At 46.7% G+C, this 21,914-nt stretch overlaps 1 protein-coding gene across 2 annotated transcripts in view; it reads left to right on the forward strand.

Annotated features, from left to right (window-relative positions):
• ddx10 (DEAD-box helicase 10) overlaps positions 1–21,914 on the forward strand; it is a 107,756-nt gene that overhangs the window by 8,473 nt on the left and 77,369 nt on the right. For both annotated transcript variants that reach the window (XM_088922082.1, XM_088922083.1), the window contains exons 9-13: positions 133–217; positions 10,155–10,256; positions 16,685–16,772; positions 18,620–18,708; positions 20,467–20,881. In XM_088922082.1, the coding sequence (XP_088778208.1) occupies positions 133–217; positions 10,155–10,256; positions 16,685–16,772; positions 18,620–18,708; positions 20,467–20,881 (779 nt within the window). The remainder of the gene's footprint in view (positions 1–132; positions 218–10,154; positions 10,257–16,684; positions 16,773–18,619; positions 18,709–20,466; positions 20,882–21,914) is intronic.

Below are 21,914 nucleotides of genomic sequence, written 5' to 3' on the forward strand. Positions count from 1 at the left end.
TGTCTCGGCACCACGTGGTGTGTCAGGTGGGCTGAGGGGCACTGCCAGTACACACACAGGAACCGTTGAAACTGTGTCTCAAGGACCGTTTGTTCTTGAAGGCACCTTCTGAAAGGTCTTCTTGCTCCACAGATTTCCCTGCCGTGAACTGGGTGCTGCAGTTCGACTGTCCGGAGGATGCGAACACCTACATCCACCGAGTGGGCAGAACGGCCAGGTACTGCCTGCCTGATGATCTCTTTCAGTGGTCTTTGTTAATGAGGACAAGTGAGAGAGTGATTGTTATTGCGTGTAGCTTTGCATTGTGTTGTCCCTCGAGGACTGCAGGCTGAATGAGGACAGAAACCAGTGGCAGTCCCACTGCTGCTCCAGTTCAAGCACCAATGGAAGTCTTCTCCCTGAGAAAGTGAAAAGTAGGATTATATCACTGGAAGGCTAAAGGTGGGATATACCAACTCTCTGCGGTCGAGTATCATGAAGGCAGGTCCTAATAATGTTAGTCATTCGGCCTGGCCCTTCAGGATTAGCGATACTCGGCTGGAGGGGCAGCTTGGTCTTGTCCCGTTTGCCGCAGTTGCAGTTGCTGGCCACCAGGGGGGTTTCCTGCCGTGTTGCCCAGAAACGCAGGCTGCAGGGCAGCTATGCCAGGGGGATCGGTCTCTGTTTGCGCAGGGACGATGTGTTGAACAGCAGTGGGTTACGGGTGGTGCTGTTCATATAGTACAGTGCCTGGCAGCAGTCCGACAGCGCAGTCCTCTGCCGACGAGCGGGGGGGACGTTGGCAGCACCTGACCGCTACTTCCTTCCTGTTGAAGGTGTGGGTGATGCTGGGAATGTCAGCCATGCCTGTAAGAACAGTCTTGTCCCATTTTAATTTTTAATCTTTTCTTCAACCATTCTGCGGGTTGCTTTTTGAAACCTGATAAAGGGTGGGATAGAATAAACAAAGGTTTATTTATATAGATAAAAACTGGAAACAAAATATAATGTGTAAAACTGGTAGAATGGTTGCCGAAATTGGACAAACAGCCATTATAGTTTGTAATACTCTCACTTGATGATGGACACCTTCCATGTGTGTAGAGCTTTATGCGTGAGCTTGGTTATAAATGCTTAGTGCTGTGTTTCTTCTGACGCTCTGAACAGCCAGGCTGTTCTGGGCAGTGTTTGAATAAATCAGACTTTTGTTAATACTGGCTCTGGGACCTTGGCCACCCAGGTGCTATACTGCCCAGGTAGACAGCAGTGCAGGCATCTGTCTATGCAAAATTGTTGCATGATCTTTTATTGCTCTAGAATAGTAGCTGATAATAAAATAATGATCCTTTAGTTATCACATTGTCTTCTTTTGAACCTGTGTGGGTGTGCAGGAGCGATCACCTCCTTGTTCTCCCTCTGAAAAAAAAATTGGGAAACTGAGCTTCGCCCACAGTGGCGGGCACCAGACACCACCACTAGGTGGGGACAGAGTTCAGCCAAATTCTCCTCTTCCTCTGGTCTGCAAAACGGATACCAAGGGCATTTTCAAACTGATGAAGACGGTTAAAGACACTGTCTGGGGGACATTTACTGATTTAGAATCTCGCTTTTAAAACAAATTTAGATTGATTGGCTCTAAAAGCTTTTGAAGAGGTCCTCCTGATGTGGGTAATGCTGTAATGAAATTCTTTTGTTAGCTTTTTTTGCTTTGGAAGATGCACAGTCACTGACATGCCTCCAGCAAAGGGTGGCTCGGGTGAAGTTCCTGTTGGAATTAATATGAAATATTTCAGGCTGTCCAGAGGTTGAACAGGTGTGCCTTGGAGATGCCCTCGCTCTCCACGGCTCTCATCGTCCCAGCGTCGTGTGCTGTACCAGGACTGAGCAGCGGTGGCATGATGTCATGCTTTCCCGAGGTTGTGCATTGACCTTGAGACAATGAAATACTGTGAAGTTCCTTCATGAATAATGTGATTCTCCTACAGTGTTTTACAATTAAAATATACCGAATGTGCACATGCTGTAACCTGGATTGACTGATGGAGTGATGGATTGCAAATAATGGGGATTGCGATGAACTCGCTCTTTGACACCACATGGAACATGTAGGTGCTTCTGTTCTCATGGCTGTATTAAGTAATGAACATTCAGGTTTCCCTTTTGCATTATTCATTGATAGTTCAAATTAAATTGCGTGGCGGCCTGCAGGTAGGATTGGCTGCTGGAGTGCCCTTGACCTGGTTATTTTCATTAAAGAAATTCATGAAGGGAGGTGCTTCAGTGTCGGTCTGACCCTAATTTAGTGTGCCAACTTGCACACGATTTAATCGTGAGGGCCTAGGACAGTTGTGTCATTTTTCACTGCTGTGAGTCTGGGGAATAAAAGTGCAGTTCATTTATACTGAGATGAATGTTGGGGTTAAACCCCTCCTGGGTTTGGTTTTGATTTTGTGTGGAGAAATGTGGAATTGGTCCCCAGATTAACTCCATGACTCTTTTGAGATCATTACATTGAAATGGGATAGCGGTGTCTTGCTGAGACTGACAAATTACGAACAGCTTTTCATTGCACAGTAGTTCACACAAAATGAACAGACGCTTTGTGGTGGGTTGGTCTCCAGTCTCAATCGATGAAATAACAGATTGTGGTGTAGTATGTGCCTGCTCTTTTGAAACTGCTGAAAGCTCGTCTTCTACTGTTTACGTTGAAAATTGTAGATTTTAAATCAAGGGATGTTATGTTACAGTCGTACAATGGACCCCATTTAGAGTTTAGGTCAAAATGTTGCAATATAGATGTCATTCTACATCAGGGGATCAGTCCAGAGAACAGCAACTAGACATGCATGCATGTATATCTGGGTGTAAAAGAATGTCCTACACTGATAGAGTAGAGTACATGGATAGAATAGAGAAGACCTAAGATCCTCAAGGGCATCGACAGTGTGAACCCAGTTGACTCCTGCAGAATCAGTGAAACACTAACCAGAGGACAGACGTGGAAACTACAGTATGTGGAATAGTCGTTACAGCTGAGAACAGGAGGAACCTTTTTCCCCCCAAAGATAAGATAAGATCACTTTATTGGCCATATACAATTTCTTGCATTAGGAATTAGTTTTTTTGCATACCCCAGCTTGCCCTACATGAGACACACAGACAGGGAGAGAGAAGCTTGGGGTCAGAGCGCAGGGTCAGAGCCATTTATACGGTGCCCCTGGAGCAGCTGGGGTTCAGGGCCTTGCTCAGGGGCCCAACGGAGTAGGATTCCTTTGCCGGCCACGGGATTTGAACTGGCAACCTTCCAGCCACGGGCGCAGATCCTGAGCCACAGAGCCACTGCCCCGCCCCCTGATGGTTGTGGGAGTGTGGAACACGGCGGGTGCTGATACCCTGGCTTCTCTCGAGAGCCCGCCGGACGAGGGTGAATCGGCCAGTAACAATGAGCTCGCTAGCCTGAACGGCCTTCTTTTGTTCTGAAATGCTCTTCTTCTGTGATGATCCACTGTTTGCACGCGTGGATGTGTTGAACGTGCCACTGCCAGCTGGAGTGCCGGCTGGGTGGGGGCCTGGCTCTGCTTGTGATAGTGCTTTGTGGACTGTCAAACGAGCTCATCGGAAGTTTACTTCCGGTTTTCTTCTCGTCTGTGGGAGAGCACTTATTTCCCCATGCATGCACAAGGCCTGGCTACCTGAAGTAGAGGCGTCCTTCCTGGGTCTCCGTCTTCACTCTTTTGTGAAGCATGGTGGGCCGGCGTTCTCCCCTGGATCTCTGCATGGAATCAGAGTTCTGGTTCTGGACTTTTTAGTCTAGGAGTTTAGTGGCTGATCTGTTGTGAAATGTAAACCACAGCCTCTAGGGCTCTGACCCTGGAGCACCCGCACTAGGCCGTAAACACATGGTCCGTGTGTGTAAAGTTTCATTTGTGATCCCTTTCCCCTACCCATTCAGCCTCTCACAGGGACCGAGATAATTAACGTGCTACTTCTTTCCCAACTCCGGAGCACACTTTCTATTCTAGAAGTATTTTAAAGGCAATTAGTAATTTCTTTTCTTCAGGTTTCATAAATCTTTTCGGTGCAGGGACTGAAATCTCTTCTTAATGAGTTATTTTATCTACCTGCGTTTTCTTAAGCCTTAAGTTTTGGAATAGAGCCCGAATCTTACTTTTCTCCTGCCACAGATCTTAATAATCCCGGCACTGAAGTGAAATTAGAAAGCTCTTTGAGCTTTCCACATCCCGGTTTGCTGCAGACACATTGTGTTCAAGTGGCATTAATTAATTGGACGTATACGACAGCTTCACAGATCTAAGGCAGTACTGCAGTTTCGTAGCTGTTTAAGGATCCTTGAGGGTAGAGAAAGGGGCAGGGCTGAAGAAACAGGGCTGTGAGCGAGGCTGCGTTTTTGTATGAGCCTTCCTGAGTGTCCACTCCATCCTGGAGTGGGTCTGGTAACTGCTGCCTCCAGGCCCCAGGTTGGCTATTTGTATTCCGAGCTGAGCAGCAGTTGTCCTCTCCTTGATGGCGAGAGTCTGAAAATGCATCTGAATACACATGAGCATGTACAGACCCCAGTAGTCAGTGAGGTGCCATTCTACATTCTAATATTCAGACTTTTTTCCCCCCTCATTGTGTAGAGGTATATGTTTGTGCTTTTGGAACATAAGAAAGGTGACTCCTGTACAGAAAGAGAATTAGCTACTTTGTGCCTTGTGTCAAGCTCTTTCTGCTCTCTAGCTGCTTAGACTAGTTTGTTACGCCACCGTTTCTGCGTTTTCATGTGTGAGAGTCATACTTCTAGCACAGTGCTATTGGCTTCCAAACTAACAGCAATGCAGTTTTCCATCACCAAAACCTAAGCAATCTTTGAATTCTTAATGGAGAAATCTAGTCTAAATCAAGGGCAGTGGCGGCTGAGTCATCGATCGAGATTTACGTTTACGAGAGGCAGTTTAGAAATTGGATAAACAATGCATTCAGTGGTTAGCCACCAGTGAGGAGCCGATGAAGACTATGGAGCCGGTCTTGGGTAACCTGTGCAGCATGAGAAAACGCCTGACAGTTCAGCTGCGTCTCTGAAAACTGATGTCAAATGCGAGAAGTCCTGCTGCTCTGGAATCAGTCCACCGCAGAGCAGCCTGACACATGCCTGGGCTCAGAGGGATGCCCCGCACTGAAAAATTGAATATTTTTTACGTTGAACAGAGACAGCTGTGAAGGGCCTTGATTCGGTTCGGCTCTGAGTAGGCAACTCCACCCAGCGGACTTCTTCACAGTCAACCATGAAACACGAACCAGGAGACACAAGGCGAAGCTACTGTATATGGAAGAGCTGTATATGGAAGAGCATTTAAACCAAGAGGAGGAGGTGCTTGTTCACCTGGATGGTTGTGGGAGTCTGGAACGAGGTACTCGGCAATGTTGTTGAAACCAATACCCCTGCTTTCAATGAACCAGCTGGACAAGATCTTCGGATTGTCTGGTTGCCAAATAAGCTGAATGACCGATTGTGTCATATGGACTTACTATGTTTGCAATGACTCTTATGTATAAATGAGTCAGAGTGTATTTATTTTGTTTGGATGCTTAATAATAATAATTCCTTACACTTGTACGGTGCTTTTCTGGACACTCCACTCAAAGCGCTATACAGGTAAGGGGGACTCCCCTCCACCACCACCAGTATAGCCCCAGCTGGATGATGCGACAGCAGCTTGTTGGTATCCTCTAGACTGTAAAGCGTGAGTGCTTTGGAAGCCGAAGACCCTTCCTTGTCTGCTGGTCTGGCCTTTGTCTCTGTGTTGCCCTCTCTAGAACGGTCCTGTATATTTTCTGGGTCCTGAAGACACAGGCCGGGTTCTGGAAACTGGAGCCTAGAAACCAAATAGCCTTGTATGAGCTTTTAGGAGGCCACCAGCCTCTCTCGACTGGATTTGTCTGCGCTCTTTGGTGAAAAAATTGAAGTGACACTGCGGTGAAGTGTGTGAGGCCCTTCCTGTGGGTGCTAATAGACTTGTCAAAACCACAAAGATGGCATCGATCTGAAGCTGTTGACCGACACAGCAGGGGCAGTGTGCTCGCCACCTTCCATTGCATTTTCTCTCAAGGCTCAGCATGTGCTCAGCTGCTAGTGTCTTTTACTGGCTGGCTACATTATTGACGCAAAAGTATTCTGAACTCCTCTGAAGTCTAATAGCTGTTGCATGGGTCCTCCATATCCTCCAGTGGTTATTAATACAGACTTTCAGTAACATTTCCTTACAAAGCAGCTTTGCTCCTCTTCTGTATGAGATAAACATAAGATTTGCTCAGAGAATGTGAAATACCTGTCTTGAGATCAGAGCTGCAGTTCAGTGCTTCATTATCAGTAAAGCTGCGGTCTTAAGTCGGGCGCAGGTGCGAATGTACAGCAGAAGTATTTTGGGATTCACCGAGTCCTCGCTTGTTTGATGGACAAAGCCGACGTTTGTTCCACTAATATGCACAGCACTGCCAGCCCTGCACACTTGTCAGGGATAAAGAGAAATCCACCTTAACTGCCTTCTAACATCTGGGGGGTTGCAGCAGTGTTTTTATAACTGTAAAAAAACTCCAAAAAGCATAAAGTTCTTCTGACATATAAAATACATGCTTTGTGCCAATAATAAAGACTTTTTTTCTTTATTTGGAGTGACAGTGTGCATGTGGTATCTATTGCTGACTGCACCACCAGCTGTGTATCTTTTGCTGAATAGCATCTTGGTTTCATTTCTTCTGTACTAATTTGGCTTTGTCTGTCTACCCTGAAATACTTGAAACTATCTGGGTGTCTGACTGCTCAGTTATTAAGGAGACGGTGGCGGGAAAAGAAGATCCATTATTTTAAAGCTACCATGTGGAGACATAAACCAGACCTGGGGAGTGAAAAAAGCCTGAAATCCTGGCCCCCTGGGGCAGGGTCCTGTGGTTTTCCTGTTCCGAGATTGACCTCCGTCTGATAGACTCCTGGCACTGTGTGCTCTCCGGTCCGCCTGGCGCTGTTCTATCCCAGCAGTGTGGGAGCGGTGTGCAGCCCCGACCCGCAGACACCCAGATCCTGTGCTCTCCTCCAGGCCTGGCTCAGGCCCAGGCCCCTGCTCAGACCACTGGTCTTACTTTGTGTGCCCACAGGTGACAGAAGTGCACAGAGTCCAGCTCTGACCTCGAGAATCTGCCGTCTTGAGCAGCACGTGTTCGTGTGATTTCATGCCAGCGCTCGGGAGCTGTGGCGTTCCTCCCAGTGCCAGCCTTGAGAGCAGGGAGAAGCCGCTGTTGGCACTGAAGACACGTGGCTGTGGGGCTGTTGCAAAGGGCGACAGTTCTGTAGGTCGGCTGGCACACCTGCTTTGTTTCGGTCCCCTTTGCCCACTTGAAATTCCACCGAGTAATGGTCGAGTTATTTGTATTTCCATGAAACTTTCAATGTTCTCAGTCTATTCAGGTATTCTCAGTCTGTGAAAACTGTGTTGTGGGCTGGGCGTGCCTTCCACATGGCTGTGAAGTCACTGTAACTGTTTTTAAATGACACCTAGTTTACCACGCCTTGCAATATTATTCACCCCTTCAAATTTACCACCTTCTCTGGCCATGTGAGCTTGCAGTCTTCCCATGTTCAAATAGGAGTTTATATTTAGAATCTTCACAATCCACTCCAGACTGATAAAGCTAAAAAAATGCAGAGAGCATGGAAATTAGATTTTGAAAGCAATTGGAAGATTGCTTGAATGAATATTCAATCCCTTTGCTCTAGAAACCATCAATCTGTTCAGGCCCACATGAATAGTTTGAAAGGTCACAAAATTAGTGTAATGGTGTATGGGTGTAATGAAAGCGGTTTAACGGGATTCAAATAACAGTTAACTTGACTTTAACTCAGATTAAATGCATCTGTCTCTGTAAGTTCCCTTGGAAAGATATTGAATTTCAGGCCGCAATTCAAATACTTCTTGCAACAAATTGCCCATGAAGACAAATTGCCCTTCTCTGAAAGCAGCTTTCAAAACAAGCCAGGGTGAAGTAGGAGGCAGGCATGGATCAGAAAAAGGTTTCTTATTCCTTTGAGCAAGGTGAAGTCACTCATTAAAAAGTGGAGTTTGTGTCATACCATCTAGATCAGGCTCCTTAAAAACAAAGAAAGGGGAGCATGCAGTATAGTGGTTCTAGATGCTGTTGTGAAGCCGACAGTGACTTTGAAAGAGCTGCAAAATTCTATGCTTGAAATTTGAACCACTGTTGCTTCATCGACAATATCCGATACAAAGCTGGCCAGTATAAGTGAGTGGCAAGACGTAAGCCATTACCAACCTGTCTCTAAATCTTGCATGAGATTTATTGCAGGCTGGCAGCAGAAGTTTTCATGTTCAGACAAGAAAAGCCGCAGAGTTTTTGCTCTCAATGCAAAGTGTGACCTTTGGTGGAAACCCATCGCACCACCCAGTCAGCACCGTCCGTACTGGCAAGCCATACTGGTGACGACCTCTCATCAGCACGGACTGCTGGGGCAGAGTACAGGCGCGTCCTCAAGGAACACTGCTCGAATTACCCAAGGACCTCAGCCTGGGTCCGAAATTTACACTTTAGAAATAACGTGATTCAGTGCATAAGGTGCAAAGTCACGCTAGAGCAAGACAATTAGGGTCCTTGAGCAGCCCGTTCAAAGACTGGATATAACTCTACTTGTTAATTTGTGGCCAGTCTTGAAAATTGCAGTCCATCAGTGATCCCCAGCAAACTGATCAGAACTGAGAGAATGTTGTCAGGAAGAATGGGCAGAAACGACTTTATCCCACCAGTGTGCAGTCTGGTCGAGGTCTTTCCAAAAGGCTGAAGGCAGTAATTGCTTCACTAAGTATTGTTTTGGGGGTCTCAATACCCAATATGCATATCGGTAAATTTAACTTTTTATAGATTCTTTGCAGATTTTGCTGACGTTTGACCTTCATCATGTATAACAGTGTTCAATGTTCCTTTGAAAGACATGGTATACATTATAATATAATAATTTTATGTAATCATATATAAATGATAAATAATAATATTGATATAATATTGTAATACAAGTATGATATTAGTGGTGGGGGATGAATACTTTTGGATGGCTCTGTGCATTGCATTTATTACCTATTGGTGTTAGATGGGATCTGGAATATTCTGTCAGGGCTGCTAACTCATGGACCACATGTGGTTTCCTTTGTGTTACAGGAGCTGACTAACAGCAGGTGCCATCTCGGTGTACAGTGCAGACTTGCGTGCCATTTCTTTCTGACTAAAATGTGATCCTGTGACAGCCAAACCTCTAATACAATGCTCTACCTGTATGTTCAGGGTAAATAGCCAAACACGAGGTGGACAGTGTTTTCACCATATTTGCTTTGAAAATGCCACTTACGGACTCTTCAAGGAGCTGTTCAGCAACGGTTAACTGCTGAAAAATTTGGGTTTTTAGCCATATGGCTGTGGACCCTCTGCGGATCAGGCCTGCCAGATGTTGTGTGGTTAAGATTCCGAGTGTTGACTGGGAAGCCGTGTGCGGCTCACACCTGTGTGGAGGGAGGGTGAGTGTGCGGCGGAGCAGCGGTGTGTGCTATTCTGTGCTGGGCGCCAGGCAGACAGGCGCTCCGGCGACGGCAGGGGGCACTCCCGATTCCAGTCTCCTGTGACGCGTTATTCCCCAGCCGGCCTGCCAGTCACCCCCCAGCACCGCCAGGCCCCAGTCGCAGTGCAGCTTTTAAAATCCGCCCGCCACCTGTGGCTGTGGCCGCGGTGACAGGAGCGCGCGGAGAGCCCACAGAGTGAACCGACTGCACGACTACAGAAGCCGCTGGGATGATGCAGGGGGTTTGTAGGTCAAACTTAATGAGGGACGTTGCAGACGAGAGGAAGTCATCCAGCCTGCCTAGCTTGTTATACAGCTGTCTTTTTAGAAAACAAACACCCCTTGCACTCTTGTTTCTCTGCTGTGCTGTAGGCAGTGTCTCAATTTAAATGTGTTGTGTACTCATTGACTTTAGTCCCCAAACAGTCGTTTGCAAGGAATTGGTGTTGGGATGCCTGTGTGGGGGGGGGTCATTTCTTGTAGCCCGTCTTCAAGACTTTGCCCTGTCCCTATCCTTTCCCGCGAAAGGCTGAAAGATGTCTTTTTGCTGTGCCGACAGGTACAAAGAGGATGGGGAGGCCCTCCTGGTCCTCTTGCCTTCAGAAGAGCCGGGAATGATACAGCAGCTTCAGGAACGAAAAGTCCCCATTAACCAGATCCAGTAAGTGCTGTCTTCTTTTGACGTCTTGACTCTTGTTTAGTTCCTTTTGGGCATTCTGACCCCTCGTTCCTCCTTGGCCACCCCTCAGAGACCTGGGGTGGAGTTAAAACCCACTGAGCCGAGGGTCTCGGCACTGCTCCTTATCCGACAGGCCCCGTCTGCCATTCGGATTTACTTCCCAATCCTAATATACGCAGAAGGAAGTGCCTAGAGTGCCTATTCGTAATCGAATAGTGTGGATTTATGGCGCTCAGCCACCCGGAGAATGGCGGGGAGCAGCCATGTGCAGGGACAGGCTCCGGGTTTCCACAGTCCCTGCTGGGGCCGGCAGCTTTCCGATGATGGATGGAAGGAAAATCGTGCCGTTCATATCCGTTTTTAAATGTTGTGGGGGGAGGGGGGCTGGATGCTGCTTGGTTTGATCTGGCTGCCCATCTCCGCCGTGAGATGCGAGAGCAAGCCCAGTGCAGCCCTAGCAGGGCTGAAATATTCCCTTCAGTGGGTGGGCAGCGTTCAGCCTGTGCAAGCAGGAGTGCTGCATACGGCTGGATGAACAGGGAGACAGACCTGAAGTGATTGTGCAGGAGGCTCCTGTCCGTGTTTCTTAAAGGTTTTCATTTCTGCAGAGGATGTCATGCTGTTACCCCAAAACACTTCCCTTGGGAAGTCTTAGGAAAAAAACAAAATGTATCTGAAAGCAGTAGAGCCGGAGTAAAAGAGACTAGAGCTCCGTGTCGTGTCTGTGAAGGTTTTCTTTTCAGCACCAAAGTGTTGCAGGATGGCGGATCTGTCTTTAAAGAGCCACGTGCCGCTGGGAGACCTCCAGCATGATTGGCAGATGTTCTCCGACAGGACGGCCCGCTCTGGAGATAAGCAGACTGCAGCTGCGGAGTGACCCCAGAGCACAGTGTCTCATCTTGATAAGACCTGATGGGCTTAGCGTCCTCTCCACTGCAGTGTAAGAGACTGTAGTGATACAGTCGCGCTGTCCCCAGGGCTGCTAATATGTAGCTTTAAACACAGACTGCAGAAGTAAAATGTTAGATCTGAACTATTTTTCTTCCACGTCGCAGCAGTCTCCACTCATTACTCACTGCTGTTCCCTGAATGTTGGAGTGATTTTATATAGCAAACTAATATATGGTGTGGTTTCTAAACAAAGAAGTGCTTCATATTGGTTATAGTAAAGTTGTTCTGAGTATTCAAGCAAAGGTTTCAAGGAATATAGAATTCACTGAGTGCAGGGTTTTTGGAAAGATTCACATGAAAAATAAAAACTACAAATTTATCAGGATTTTTGTATAATTTAGAAGCATTTCCCATTTACAGTTTGAGTTACCACATTACAAAGATGATGTTGTTCTGGAAGCAGTCCAGAGAAAAGCAAGCCAGCACATTTTCAGGCTTTAGGGAGTGTCCTTCTCTGATAGGCCAAAGGAAATTAATATATTTTATCTTGAGCAGATATTTTGAATATTTGCATTAGATCCCCTTGTAGAGACTTTGACAATGTCAAAGACAAGCTACCCAATCAAACTGAAGCCTACTGTGTGTCACTTAACTCCTAACTACCAAACGAATGGCTTTCTCTTATTTGATAAATAGCGTACTGTGGACTTTGCCAGTAATGACTTTGAATACTAAAACACTTGGTAAAGACATTTTTTGTAAAGGATTTTTTCATAGTTTTTTTGTGTAGCTTATCTGCCACCAATGAGCTACTTTTTTAGTTGAAAGAGACAAAGTAAATTATCTGCAGTGCAAAACAGTTTCAAATCCCCACCTGCTTCTGTAAATTTCAGAATGCACATCCCAAAATTATACCCTTTAATATTAAGTAGTTGCTGAGAGAAGTGATGGATTACTTGGCATTAAACATGCATCAAGTAGACACCTAGCCAATAATGGTGTAGGTATGTGAAATAAAGCGATATTATTACGGGCAAGATTTAGATCTCATACAATGTGAATGAGGCCAGTCTCTATGCTCCTTTTCCATTTTTCAAAGCTAGATTTGTCACTCAAGACACAGCTCAGAGTCATGTGTCAGACCAGTCAGGCTGCGTGAAGCCTGTGAAAGTCCTGACTCTCGAGCAGCCTTGTTCGTCACTGCTGGTGCCATCCCCCTGTTTTCTGACTGCTTCTCCCAGTTCAGGGCTGCGGGGAGCTGGAGCCGATTCTGGCAAGCAGTGAGCACAAGGTGGGGTACGCCCTGGGTGGGGCGCGGGGGACCCACACAAGCAAATGGCGAATCAACGAACTCCACACTGACATCACCCCAGGAATCAAACCCGGGAGCCCTGGTCCCCGAGGCAGCAGTGCAGTCTGCAATCTGCTGTGACACTGTGCCGCCCCAGGCCAGTACCAGTGAAAATTAAACTTCCCGACTTCATTACAAATGAATTGCTTGCAGTTACCTTGTTTAAGATAATGCATCAATCATTCTTTGAAGTAATCTCCCTGTGCTTTGTGATATCTTTACTAAATAACAGTGGGGAATGAAGTTGAACTTTGAAAGCATCTTTGAAATTCACAGCTGGAAAAAGGCTTTAGTTCTTGAGGCTGGAAGCATTTAAAAGGCTTGCCTTTCGGTGCACAGGGCTGGGGTTACACTGCAGTCTACGTGCTCAGTCTGCTTTGCAGTCCTCAAGTTAAAGATAGATGGCTGTTTGACCTGTGTGTGCTGTATATGCACAGGGAAACTGTAAATATCTGGTAAAGCGCATTTCCCATGTTATACCATTAAAACTCACAGCCTACCCTCTGGGCTCTGAAGCACTTTATCAGCAGACTAGACTGCAATTCAAGGATGTCTGCACTCTGCACACTAGACTGAAGCTGTGACTAGACTCAAAAATGTGCTGCAAGACTGAGGTGGATTTTTAATGTGTACAAGCATTTTCTCCAGACTAGCAAATTACATTTCCAATTTGCATGCTGGAGTATGCTAATGTGGACGAGCTTATCATCCAGGGGGAGAGAGCGCTCAGTGCCACCTTGTGCCCGTTGCTTCCAGGCCAGACTGGCTTGCTGTGGCCCCCATCAGGGTAAGAGCGATCTGGTGATGGACTGCTGGTCTGTGACGTGATTGGAAGTGTGCCCGTGCTTTGCAGACGTGCATGCCTTGGTGCTCCGATCCCTTTGTAAGCAGATTCCACACAGATTATTAGGTCTGAAGATGCAGGCTCTCGTGATGGATGACTGTGCCTAGCCAAGTTAGATTATCCTGCGACTCTTGGGGCGTGAAGTCTTCAGCCATGAATGTGAGAGGTGCTGCAGGCAGGTGTGGTTCAAACTGCTCAGAGTGCTTGGCCTTTATAACCCTGTGCTGCCTTTTTGTAAAATCCAAACCCTATCATAGCTACTCCAGGGTTGGCTCTGTGGAAGGGGGTCAGTGGTTAGCATGCCCTGCTCCTGTTCCTTATGGAACAGACAGTTTAGTGTAGCAGTCATACCGGAGCAGAACAGCCCTCTCAGAGCCTTCTCTTCCCCTCTGGGCGCTGCAATCACTGCACAGCCAGGATTCCCTTCGGTTCGGGCTTTGGCCTGGTCAGTAACAGTCCCGAGATGGGCGGAAATGATGCAGGTCAGCGGTCCGGGGGGTGGAGGGGGCAGGGTGGAGGTTTCATCAGCACCCCCTGGGGACCAGCCTGCTTTGCCCCGTGCTGCAGCGCCACGGAGCTGTCAGTTTCACGCCGCTGTGATGTCATCGAGGTGCTGGGATTGGGTTAGTTTCCCTTTAACGAAGAGCGGTTCCCCCCCGAGTTCTGCTGTTCCTTTGTGGGAAGTTCAATAAATACAGAGTCGGTGCATCATCGGGTTTGGGGAAATATTACTCAGAATAATTTTTCTTGCTCCCTGATTTCAGTGTCACAGCTCCTTTCTTAATTCATATCACAACTTTGTCTTCTTTAGCAGGTAAAATGATTTTATGATCGTCTTTCTGAAGACCATCACTGCCTGGTCTTGGGTCTGCTTTTCTGCTGAGTTTTCAGTCTCGTTTAGCAGTTTCATTACAAAAAAAATAGAAAACTGTGTAAAATAAAACCAATACTAAGATTTCTCTTAACGTCAAGCCTGTGATACTCATTTAGCCCAGTGTTGACAGGTCCTGTTTGACTGGAGCCATTCATAGTCTTCACTTCATTGACTTTTGCTGACATTTCTTCTTAATTAGTTTTTTTCTTTTATTAAGGACTTGTGGATGTGCCTCATTCAGTTCATGTGGCCTGAATTGATGTTGGTGACATCATTAGAAAGCTTAAATTTAGGGAAAACTGCTTCGATTAGGGCAAAGCCTGGGGCCTTTAGTGACTTTAGAAAGAAGTGTGACAGGGGAAATCCTGGGAGAACCATCACATAACTAATGTTGTGAAAAACATGAGGAAATTAGTGTGCTGCTAATGAACCACCGAGAATTGCTTTAATACTTTTATTGTTTTAGCTCTGCTCATATCGATCTGTTTCCATGTGCAACCTACCCACTGTTTTCAGCACAAAGAATAGGGTTTAAAAAGATAATCTTCTTGTAGCTGAAACCTCTATGTTCGGGAAAATTTGCAAACAGATTTGATTTCTGGAAACCAGGCTTTAATTAGATCAGTTTAGGTGGCTGTCACCTGAGTGATTTATTAGCAGTGCACTGAAATGTCGAAGGTGGCTGACTTCCTGATTCTGTAAAGATTGTAGAAAAAGGTGATGATCAGTTTCTATTGAAGCTGACAAGGTGACTTTTTGTCCTTAACAACAAGGTGGATAGCAGTCGGTGTATAATGTTGACCTAGTTATTTTAGTGTTGGGCACTGTTATTTGTGATAAACGTTTTTGCACAAGTAGCTTGAACGGCAACAGCATCAAGCCTTCAAAGCCTCAATTTCTGCAGTGCATTCTTAACTCAAGAATAAATGTTGTATTACTCAGCTCTTGAACTCTTCGTTTCGAAATGGCCTTTTCTTTCTCTGGCTTTGTTTTGTCAGAGAAATTACCTCTCTGCATTCAAATGCCAGTGCATCCCGACACCAAAATTAGCTGACCTTTCACATCTATCTCCCCGTCTTAATCTCTGCACAGTGATCCACAGCAACATGCTTTCCTCCCTCGTGGGCTTCCTCCTGCCCTGCCGGTGCCCAGAAGGGTGATCGCTCTTTAAATCTGGCTTCCCGACAAAACAGATAAAGCAGCTTGTAGGCGGAGTGCCAGAGGAATATAGAGAAGCAGAAATCATTACAAAATAAAAATCCTGTGCCAGGTCAACTCTTCGAGTAGCAGAGTTTAGGAAGATAAATTTAACCGTCTTAAACGGAGGGTTAAAACCGTATAAACATCTGGAGACTTCACATTCTGCATGTACTTTGTGTTTTAAAAAAAACTATGCAGTATATCAAATACTATAAGAATTATAATTTGTGTTATAATGTATGCTATAGCCTATGCTAGGATAGCATATAGACCATATACTGAAAAGCAGGTAGTGTGTGGAGCCAGAGGTGCTGGTGTCCCAGCTGTGTGTTAAGATGGAGTGGGACTCGAGGGGGTGGCGAGTGCCGCCCTCCCTGCCTGTGCTGGGGTTCGATCCCAGGAGCACAGCTCCACTCCCCAGACAGCGGACTCCCAGCAGTAAACCAGTGCAGGCGTGGCCCTCCCGTTGCCTCTCGGAGGGTGATGGACTTCTGCAGACAGCTGGCACCCCCACACCGCAGACTCCCCGTGCATTTCAGAGAGAGAGAGAGGGAGGGGGTGTCTGTGGCGAGCCCCAGGGCCTCGCAGACGTTGTCTGCCGTCTTTCTGCATCGGGTGTCTCGGCTGCTCGTTCTTCAGGTCTAGCCCTTACTTTACCAGCAGGTTGTATGGGCTGGGTTGTTGCACAACAGTGTTGCACGCGGTCGCTGGGCCTGGGAATGCTCTCTGCCAGTTCAGTCTCGGTCCCGATCAGCCCACAGACAGCGGAGAACCCCTCCTGGGTGAAACGTGCTTCTGCGGCTGTCTCCTCAGTGCCATGCTGGCACAAACCCATAATTAGTTCTGCCTTAGGAACAAAAGATGTCGAAGGCAGGCATTTCCTGTGCCTTGGCATGCATGTTCATTAAGTTAGCAACATTTCTGTAAAGGGGTTTTAAAAGTCCCACTTAATCAAATGTTAATGGCCTGATAGCATACGAAATGTCAATTTTCTGGAGCATTGCTATTGTGCTTCACTGACTTTTTTTTTTACTGCAGAACTCCCTCAGATTCCAGCTGGAAAGAAGGCAGCTTTAAAAAAAAAGTTTGTCTCTTGATTGTTGTACTATTTTTAGAAAGTCTTCTCATTGTTTTAAGGCAAAGGTTGTCTTCATCGTCTGTCTCCATCCAGATTCGCTTGTGTTATCTTAACATGTGCGAGCTGGGTTAGGCCTGTGGATCTGACAGGGTGCCATGGTTGTCTGTTCCAGGGTTAACCCGGAGAAGCTGATCAACGTGCAGCAGAAACTGCAGGCTTTCCTGGCGCAGGAGACGGAGCAAAAGGAAAGAGCGCAAAGGGTGAGTCGCTTACCGCCAGAGGAGCCAACGTTCTCCAGAGGCTGTAGTCCCCCCCCACCTCCTCTTACTGCTCAGGGCTCACCGTAGTGTGCACGGCCCGGGCTGCAGGGGGCGACGGCTCTCCCCCAGCGCCCGGCCTCCTCTGGAGCGCAGCTGAGCCTCTCTAGGCCCCCCAGGCACCGGCTGTCTTTTCTGTCTCTTGGATCAGGCAGTCGAGCCCAGCGAAACTGGCGAGAAATTTCCCTGGCCCCCTCTAAAGCCTAGAAATCCCCACCTGCGAAGGGTACGCGAGGGAAGCATCTTTCTTGGCTGTTGAAGGTGCAGCTCTTCTTCATGCTGAGTGTTTTGCCATCTTTTGCTGCGGCTGTAAGAAACGTCCTGTAACCCAGCTGTGTGTACGTACAGGTATGCAATTCAGCAACGTGTCAGTCCGTTTGTTAAACCTCTGTACACATCCTGTGTTCATAACGTGAATAATATTAATTGCGTCTTTAAAATTCTATTTTAAATAACAGCAACAAGAAGTAAAATTAAGGCTTTGCCAAACTTGATTTCTGCAGAAGTCGAGCCAAATAGTCAAACAGATTCTTTAATGGTTTCTACAGCTTATTATGCTAGATTTTACACTGCAGTTGTTAAACAATAAAAATGTCTTCTGAGGTTTATTCTTTTAAAGTCCTTGATAGAGGACCTAGTGCCAAGTATTTCCATCCAGACTCCTTTTTTTGGCAAGGCTTGCAGATTTTCTGTTTGAGTGAGTAAAAATAATGCTAATATTTGTAGGTGTGGTATTTTCATTCAGTTCCAGTGAGTGTCACCTGCTAGACAGGCTGACCTCTTCTTTTCATGGGCTGCTCTTACTTTAGCTGTAGGACACTTAACACTCACCGCAGGCAATTATCTCTCAGCTAATGATCCCTCTGTGTGCTGTTACAGTGCTTAATTAATGCTATTAATTCTCTCTCTCTTTTAGGGCAGAGTCGAATCGAATTCCGGTTTGAACAAATTCTGCCTTGAGGCTAAACAATTAGGTGCAGTGTAATAGTTAATTGAGCATTTTTTCCAAATCATTTTTTAGAGGTGGAAGCAGAACTCACTTGGTTATCGTGAGTAGTCCAGTACAGCCCAATAAACCAGCACCCAAGACATCTCTGCGTGTAGGGGCTTTCTATGGTCACTGAATTCCTTCTTTCTTCCTCTTGAAAAACATCGGCCTACTTAAAAGTCTTGTGACCTGTTCTGCAGCAGATGCCTTAAAATAAGCTGCTGTGGGGTGTTGTTTTTCCAAACTGGGGGGTTTTCCTGCCTCGAAAAAAACCGGAAGACCCCCACATCAATTTGATCAGCTGCTGCATATTTTCTGGGGAGATCATTGCTGTCTTAACCCTGAGCTGTGGATGCTGTAAACCAGTGACCCAGAGCTCGCTCAGTCCCACCTGACTCTCCCTTTTTTAATACAAGGGCTTTCGAAAGCATTTTTGTGTCTGTACATAACGAGAAAATCTCCCAGGCCCACTTGAGAGTCCCAGACATGTTTTATTGAGACTTGAAGGCCTCCCGTGGTCTTGTGGTTTCTGCTTGTGCTGCTCTCGTGCAGTATTGGCTGACAGACCGTAAGCCTCAAAATAGAAGCTGGGAGCAGGTGAAGCAGCCTGGCAAATCACAGAGAGGAAAATTGAACACCATGTTTGTAACAAGGCCATCAAAACACTGTCACACTGAAGTAATGAATATCCAGTCTGCGTACTTTGTAGATCTCCACGCATACTGTCCTGAAACGATGCTACAAAGTCCTGTCACAAAAGGGAGTGGCCAGTAACTCACATTAATTTGGTTTTTGATTTCAGTGCTTTGTTTCCTACCTCCGCTCCATTTACCTGATGAAGAATAAGGACGTCTTCGACGTGTTTGCGCTGCAGTTGTCCGAATATGCTCTGTAAGTATATCCCTCTGGGACCTGCTGCTGAATCGTTTCGGTGCTCGGCAGGTCAGAGTAGTCTCTGGAAGGGGTGGGGCGGCGTGATCGAGCTCTGGGTTTAAGGAGAAGTAGCTGTCGTGTAGAGAGGGGGAGCCGATTCTGCCCACTCAGTGGCTGTGTTTGTACTGCAGTGTGACAGCTCCCATGGCATCCTTCAGACAGGCAAGGGAGTCCTTTACCACTGCATCTCCACCACTTATTTAGACTTCTAAAAATACACGGTCCCCGAGGCACTTACATATTTATCTGCTACAAGTGAAAGGATATGTTTTCATCGATGGAATGACTTCTTTGTTAAGAAACTGTAACTCGGTGCATTTACTGTGGTCAGTGATACTCAGTACTGTTTGTGTCTGTGGTGGCTGTGTTACGAGAGATGTTTCACGCGTCCTGACTTTGCAGTGTGGGAGAATTCCAATGCGTAGGTGCTGAGAGAGAATCATGCCTCTGCCAATTGCATGCTCAGTATGTGTTACAAAACAAAACCGCTTAAATTATAGTCACACAAGGCAAACAAACAAATATAATAGCACTTGGAGATTCCTCCTAAGAGTTGTAAGTCATCCACTAGGTTGTACCTGAAGATACAAGGTTTAAACCTGGTGTTCCTTCTTGCAAAAGCTGGGAGATGAGCTGGACTCCCTGGTGGACAGCCAGGGCTGCTGGGCATCGGTCGCCCCTCGCTGCTGTCCACCTGTGGGCCCAGTCTGGCCAAACTGTCCTGAGCTGGACTGATGGACGCGTTCCAGTTTCTCCTCCCTCCCCCGCCCGTCTCCGGAGACCACCTCCGCTCCTCGGGGAGACCCCAGGTCCTGGGAACGAAGCAGGGGTTGCCCGGAGGGGTGGAGACTGGCCCGCGTCAGGGGAGCTGGGGTGCAGCGGGCTGCCCGATGTCCTGGTGTGAGAGGGCATCACTCTTCCAAATGGACCCATGGACCTTTCTCCTCTGTAAACTTAGGGAACGCTTAAACAAAATATGAGAAACCTGAAACTATCTTTTTCTGCATTTAAAAGGTTTTTGCATAAGTTGACTACTCTCTTTATATTTTGAAAATGATCTGTTGGGTATAAAGTTCTAATACCTGAAGCACATTCTATTTTTAGCTTAAACTGATAGTAGCTTCTGTTGCTGCCATTGCACTTGGCACATTTGGTCATTTTTTTCTGGTTAATACAGGACTCCCTTAAAGAACTCCGTGGGGTTGTTATGGCTGGTGATTTAATATGCAAGTATTTCTGCTTTTCTTTCCTATGCGAGCTGCGGAAGGCCATTAACTGTTAGAGACCTCATCACCATTAGCTGATGCAGTTTTCCCAGGGATAGCGAAGAATGCTTTAGCTTAATTGCGTATCAAATCACTTTACACGAACAAATCCCACTGCTGTGAAGAAGAATAAAATATTTTGGTGGCTTTGGTTTCTGTTTTCTTAAAGCCAGCCTTTGTGTTGCTAGGTGACTATCGGAGCAGTTTTGTATGCTTGTTTGAGCATTTAAATCCATGTTTCTCTGCCTTTTTTCAAGTGAGTTAATTGTGAAAGCTCAGTGTGACTGTACCCCTGTGAAGACTGTCTGGCACTCCTAGATGTGTCTGGACATGTGGACATGTTGTGGCTCTGAGACCTGGTCACAGGCCTGTGCTTGTTTCAGTAGCTGGAACACAGGGTCAAGCATTGGAGAAGCACTCACACTGTTGTTCCCACTCTTCCCATCCACAGCTCCTTAGGCCTGGCTGTGGCTCCTCGAGTCCGATTCCTCAACAAAGCCAAGAAGGAGAGAGAAGGAGACTTGGCCGGACTGTCGACCCGCCCGAACAGCGGGGAGGCAGAGGAGTCCAGCACCGAGGAAGAGCTGGAGAGCTTCAGAGCCCAGCTTAGAGGGCAGAGTCCCACTGGTGACCGTGGGGTGCCCTCAGCCGGGGGAGGGGGCTCCCAATACGCAGTGCCCAGTCCTGCTGGAGGGCCGCGTGGACAGGGGGAAGAAGACTCTGCAGATAAGGAGCAGGGTGAGACCGCCGAGGCCTCGGAGCTGATGTTCTCGGCAGATGCGGACGAGGAAGACGATCTGAGAGACCTGGACTTGCTCACCGTTAAAAGGAAGGACGTTTTTGCTTTGGAAGCTGACACACAGGAGGTAGGTCTAACACCTTTCAGGTCTTGGCCTTTTCCTTTTAAGTTTGAAATCATGGGTGTGAACTGGATTTAAGTGCTGTCCGTGACAGGCTGACAAATGCTTCAGCTGGTTTCATCTTTAATCTTGTTGGCAGCAATTGGGAGGCACTGGGTTAGAGGCTTCTGGAGCAAGGCTCAAACGTTACAGCTGTCCGTGTTAGGGCTTGCAGGGAGGTTAATGCAGGGCCTGCAGAAAACAAAGTTGGGATTCTGCATCCAGTCTGCACTTGTTAGCTGCTTGTCTTGATTTGAGTGATGCACTTGTACCACTGTCCTCTGCCATGAGCAATAAGGACTGTGATGTGCAGGACGAAGGAAACAGGTAGCTTGAGACGATTGCCCTGATGTGCTTTATAGCACATTGCCTTTGAGAACCCCACCCTCTGTCTGACTGTGAATTGTCTGTTAAATTTTCAAAGGAAACGTGTTTTTTTTTAAGGATTACGGATTGTCGCTGTTAATAAACAAGTCTGTTCACAGGCAAACACGCTGACTAGCTGGTACTTCAGGAAACTCGAGTGCTTTAGTGTATGATTCCATTAATACACCTACCCAGCTGCTGTTAAAGTAAATCACTTCCATGATGACAGGAGTGCTGCTGGAAATATAGTATCCACAAGGTTAGTGAAACATTCAAGACTTTATGAATACGTTTTAAAGGTTGCTTTAAAATCTGCTTTGCGGCTCTGTCACTGATTGTTTAAACATCTCTTTACAAGTCCAAGAGCAGGGCATTAAAATGTCTTTTGCTCAAATTTCCTCCTTTAGAACAGTGATGCGATGCATGTCTCACAGCCTGTTTTAAGAAGTGATTTTTTTGGGGAAAAGCACATGAAAAGGCCGCATTGCAAGTTTTATCTAAAAAATAACAGTGTGGGACAGTTTAATCTTTATGTAACAGGGTATTAGTCCAGAAGAGGTAGCTGTAGAAACAGATGGATCGTCACTGTGCTTGGAGTGGAAATGTCTTTAGCCATCATGGTACATTGGAAAAG

This window comes from Atractosteus spatula, chromosome 7, assembly GCF_055471065.1.
Source record: "Atractosteus spatula isolate fAtrSpa1 chromosome 7, fAtrSpa1.hap1, whole genome shotgun sequence".
Lineage (NCBI taxonomy): Eukaryota > Metazoa > Chordata > Actinopteri > Semionotiformes > Lepisosteidae > Atractosteus > Atractosteus spatula.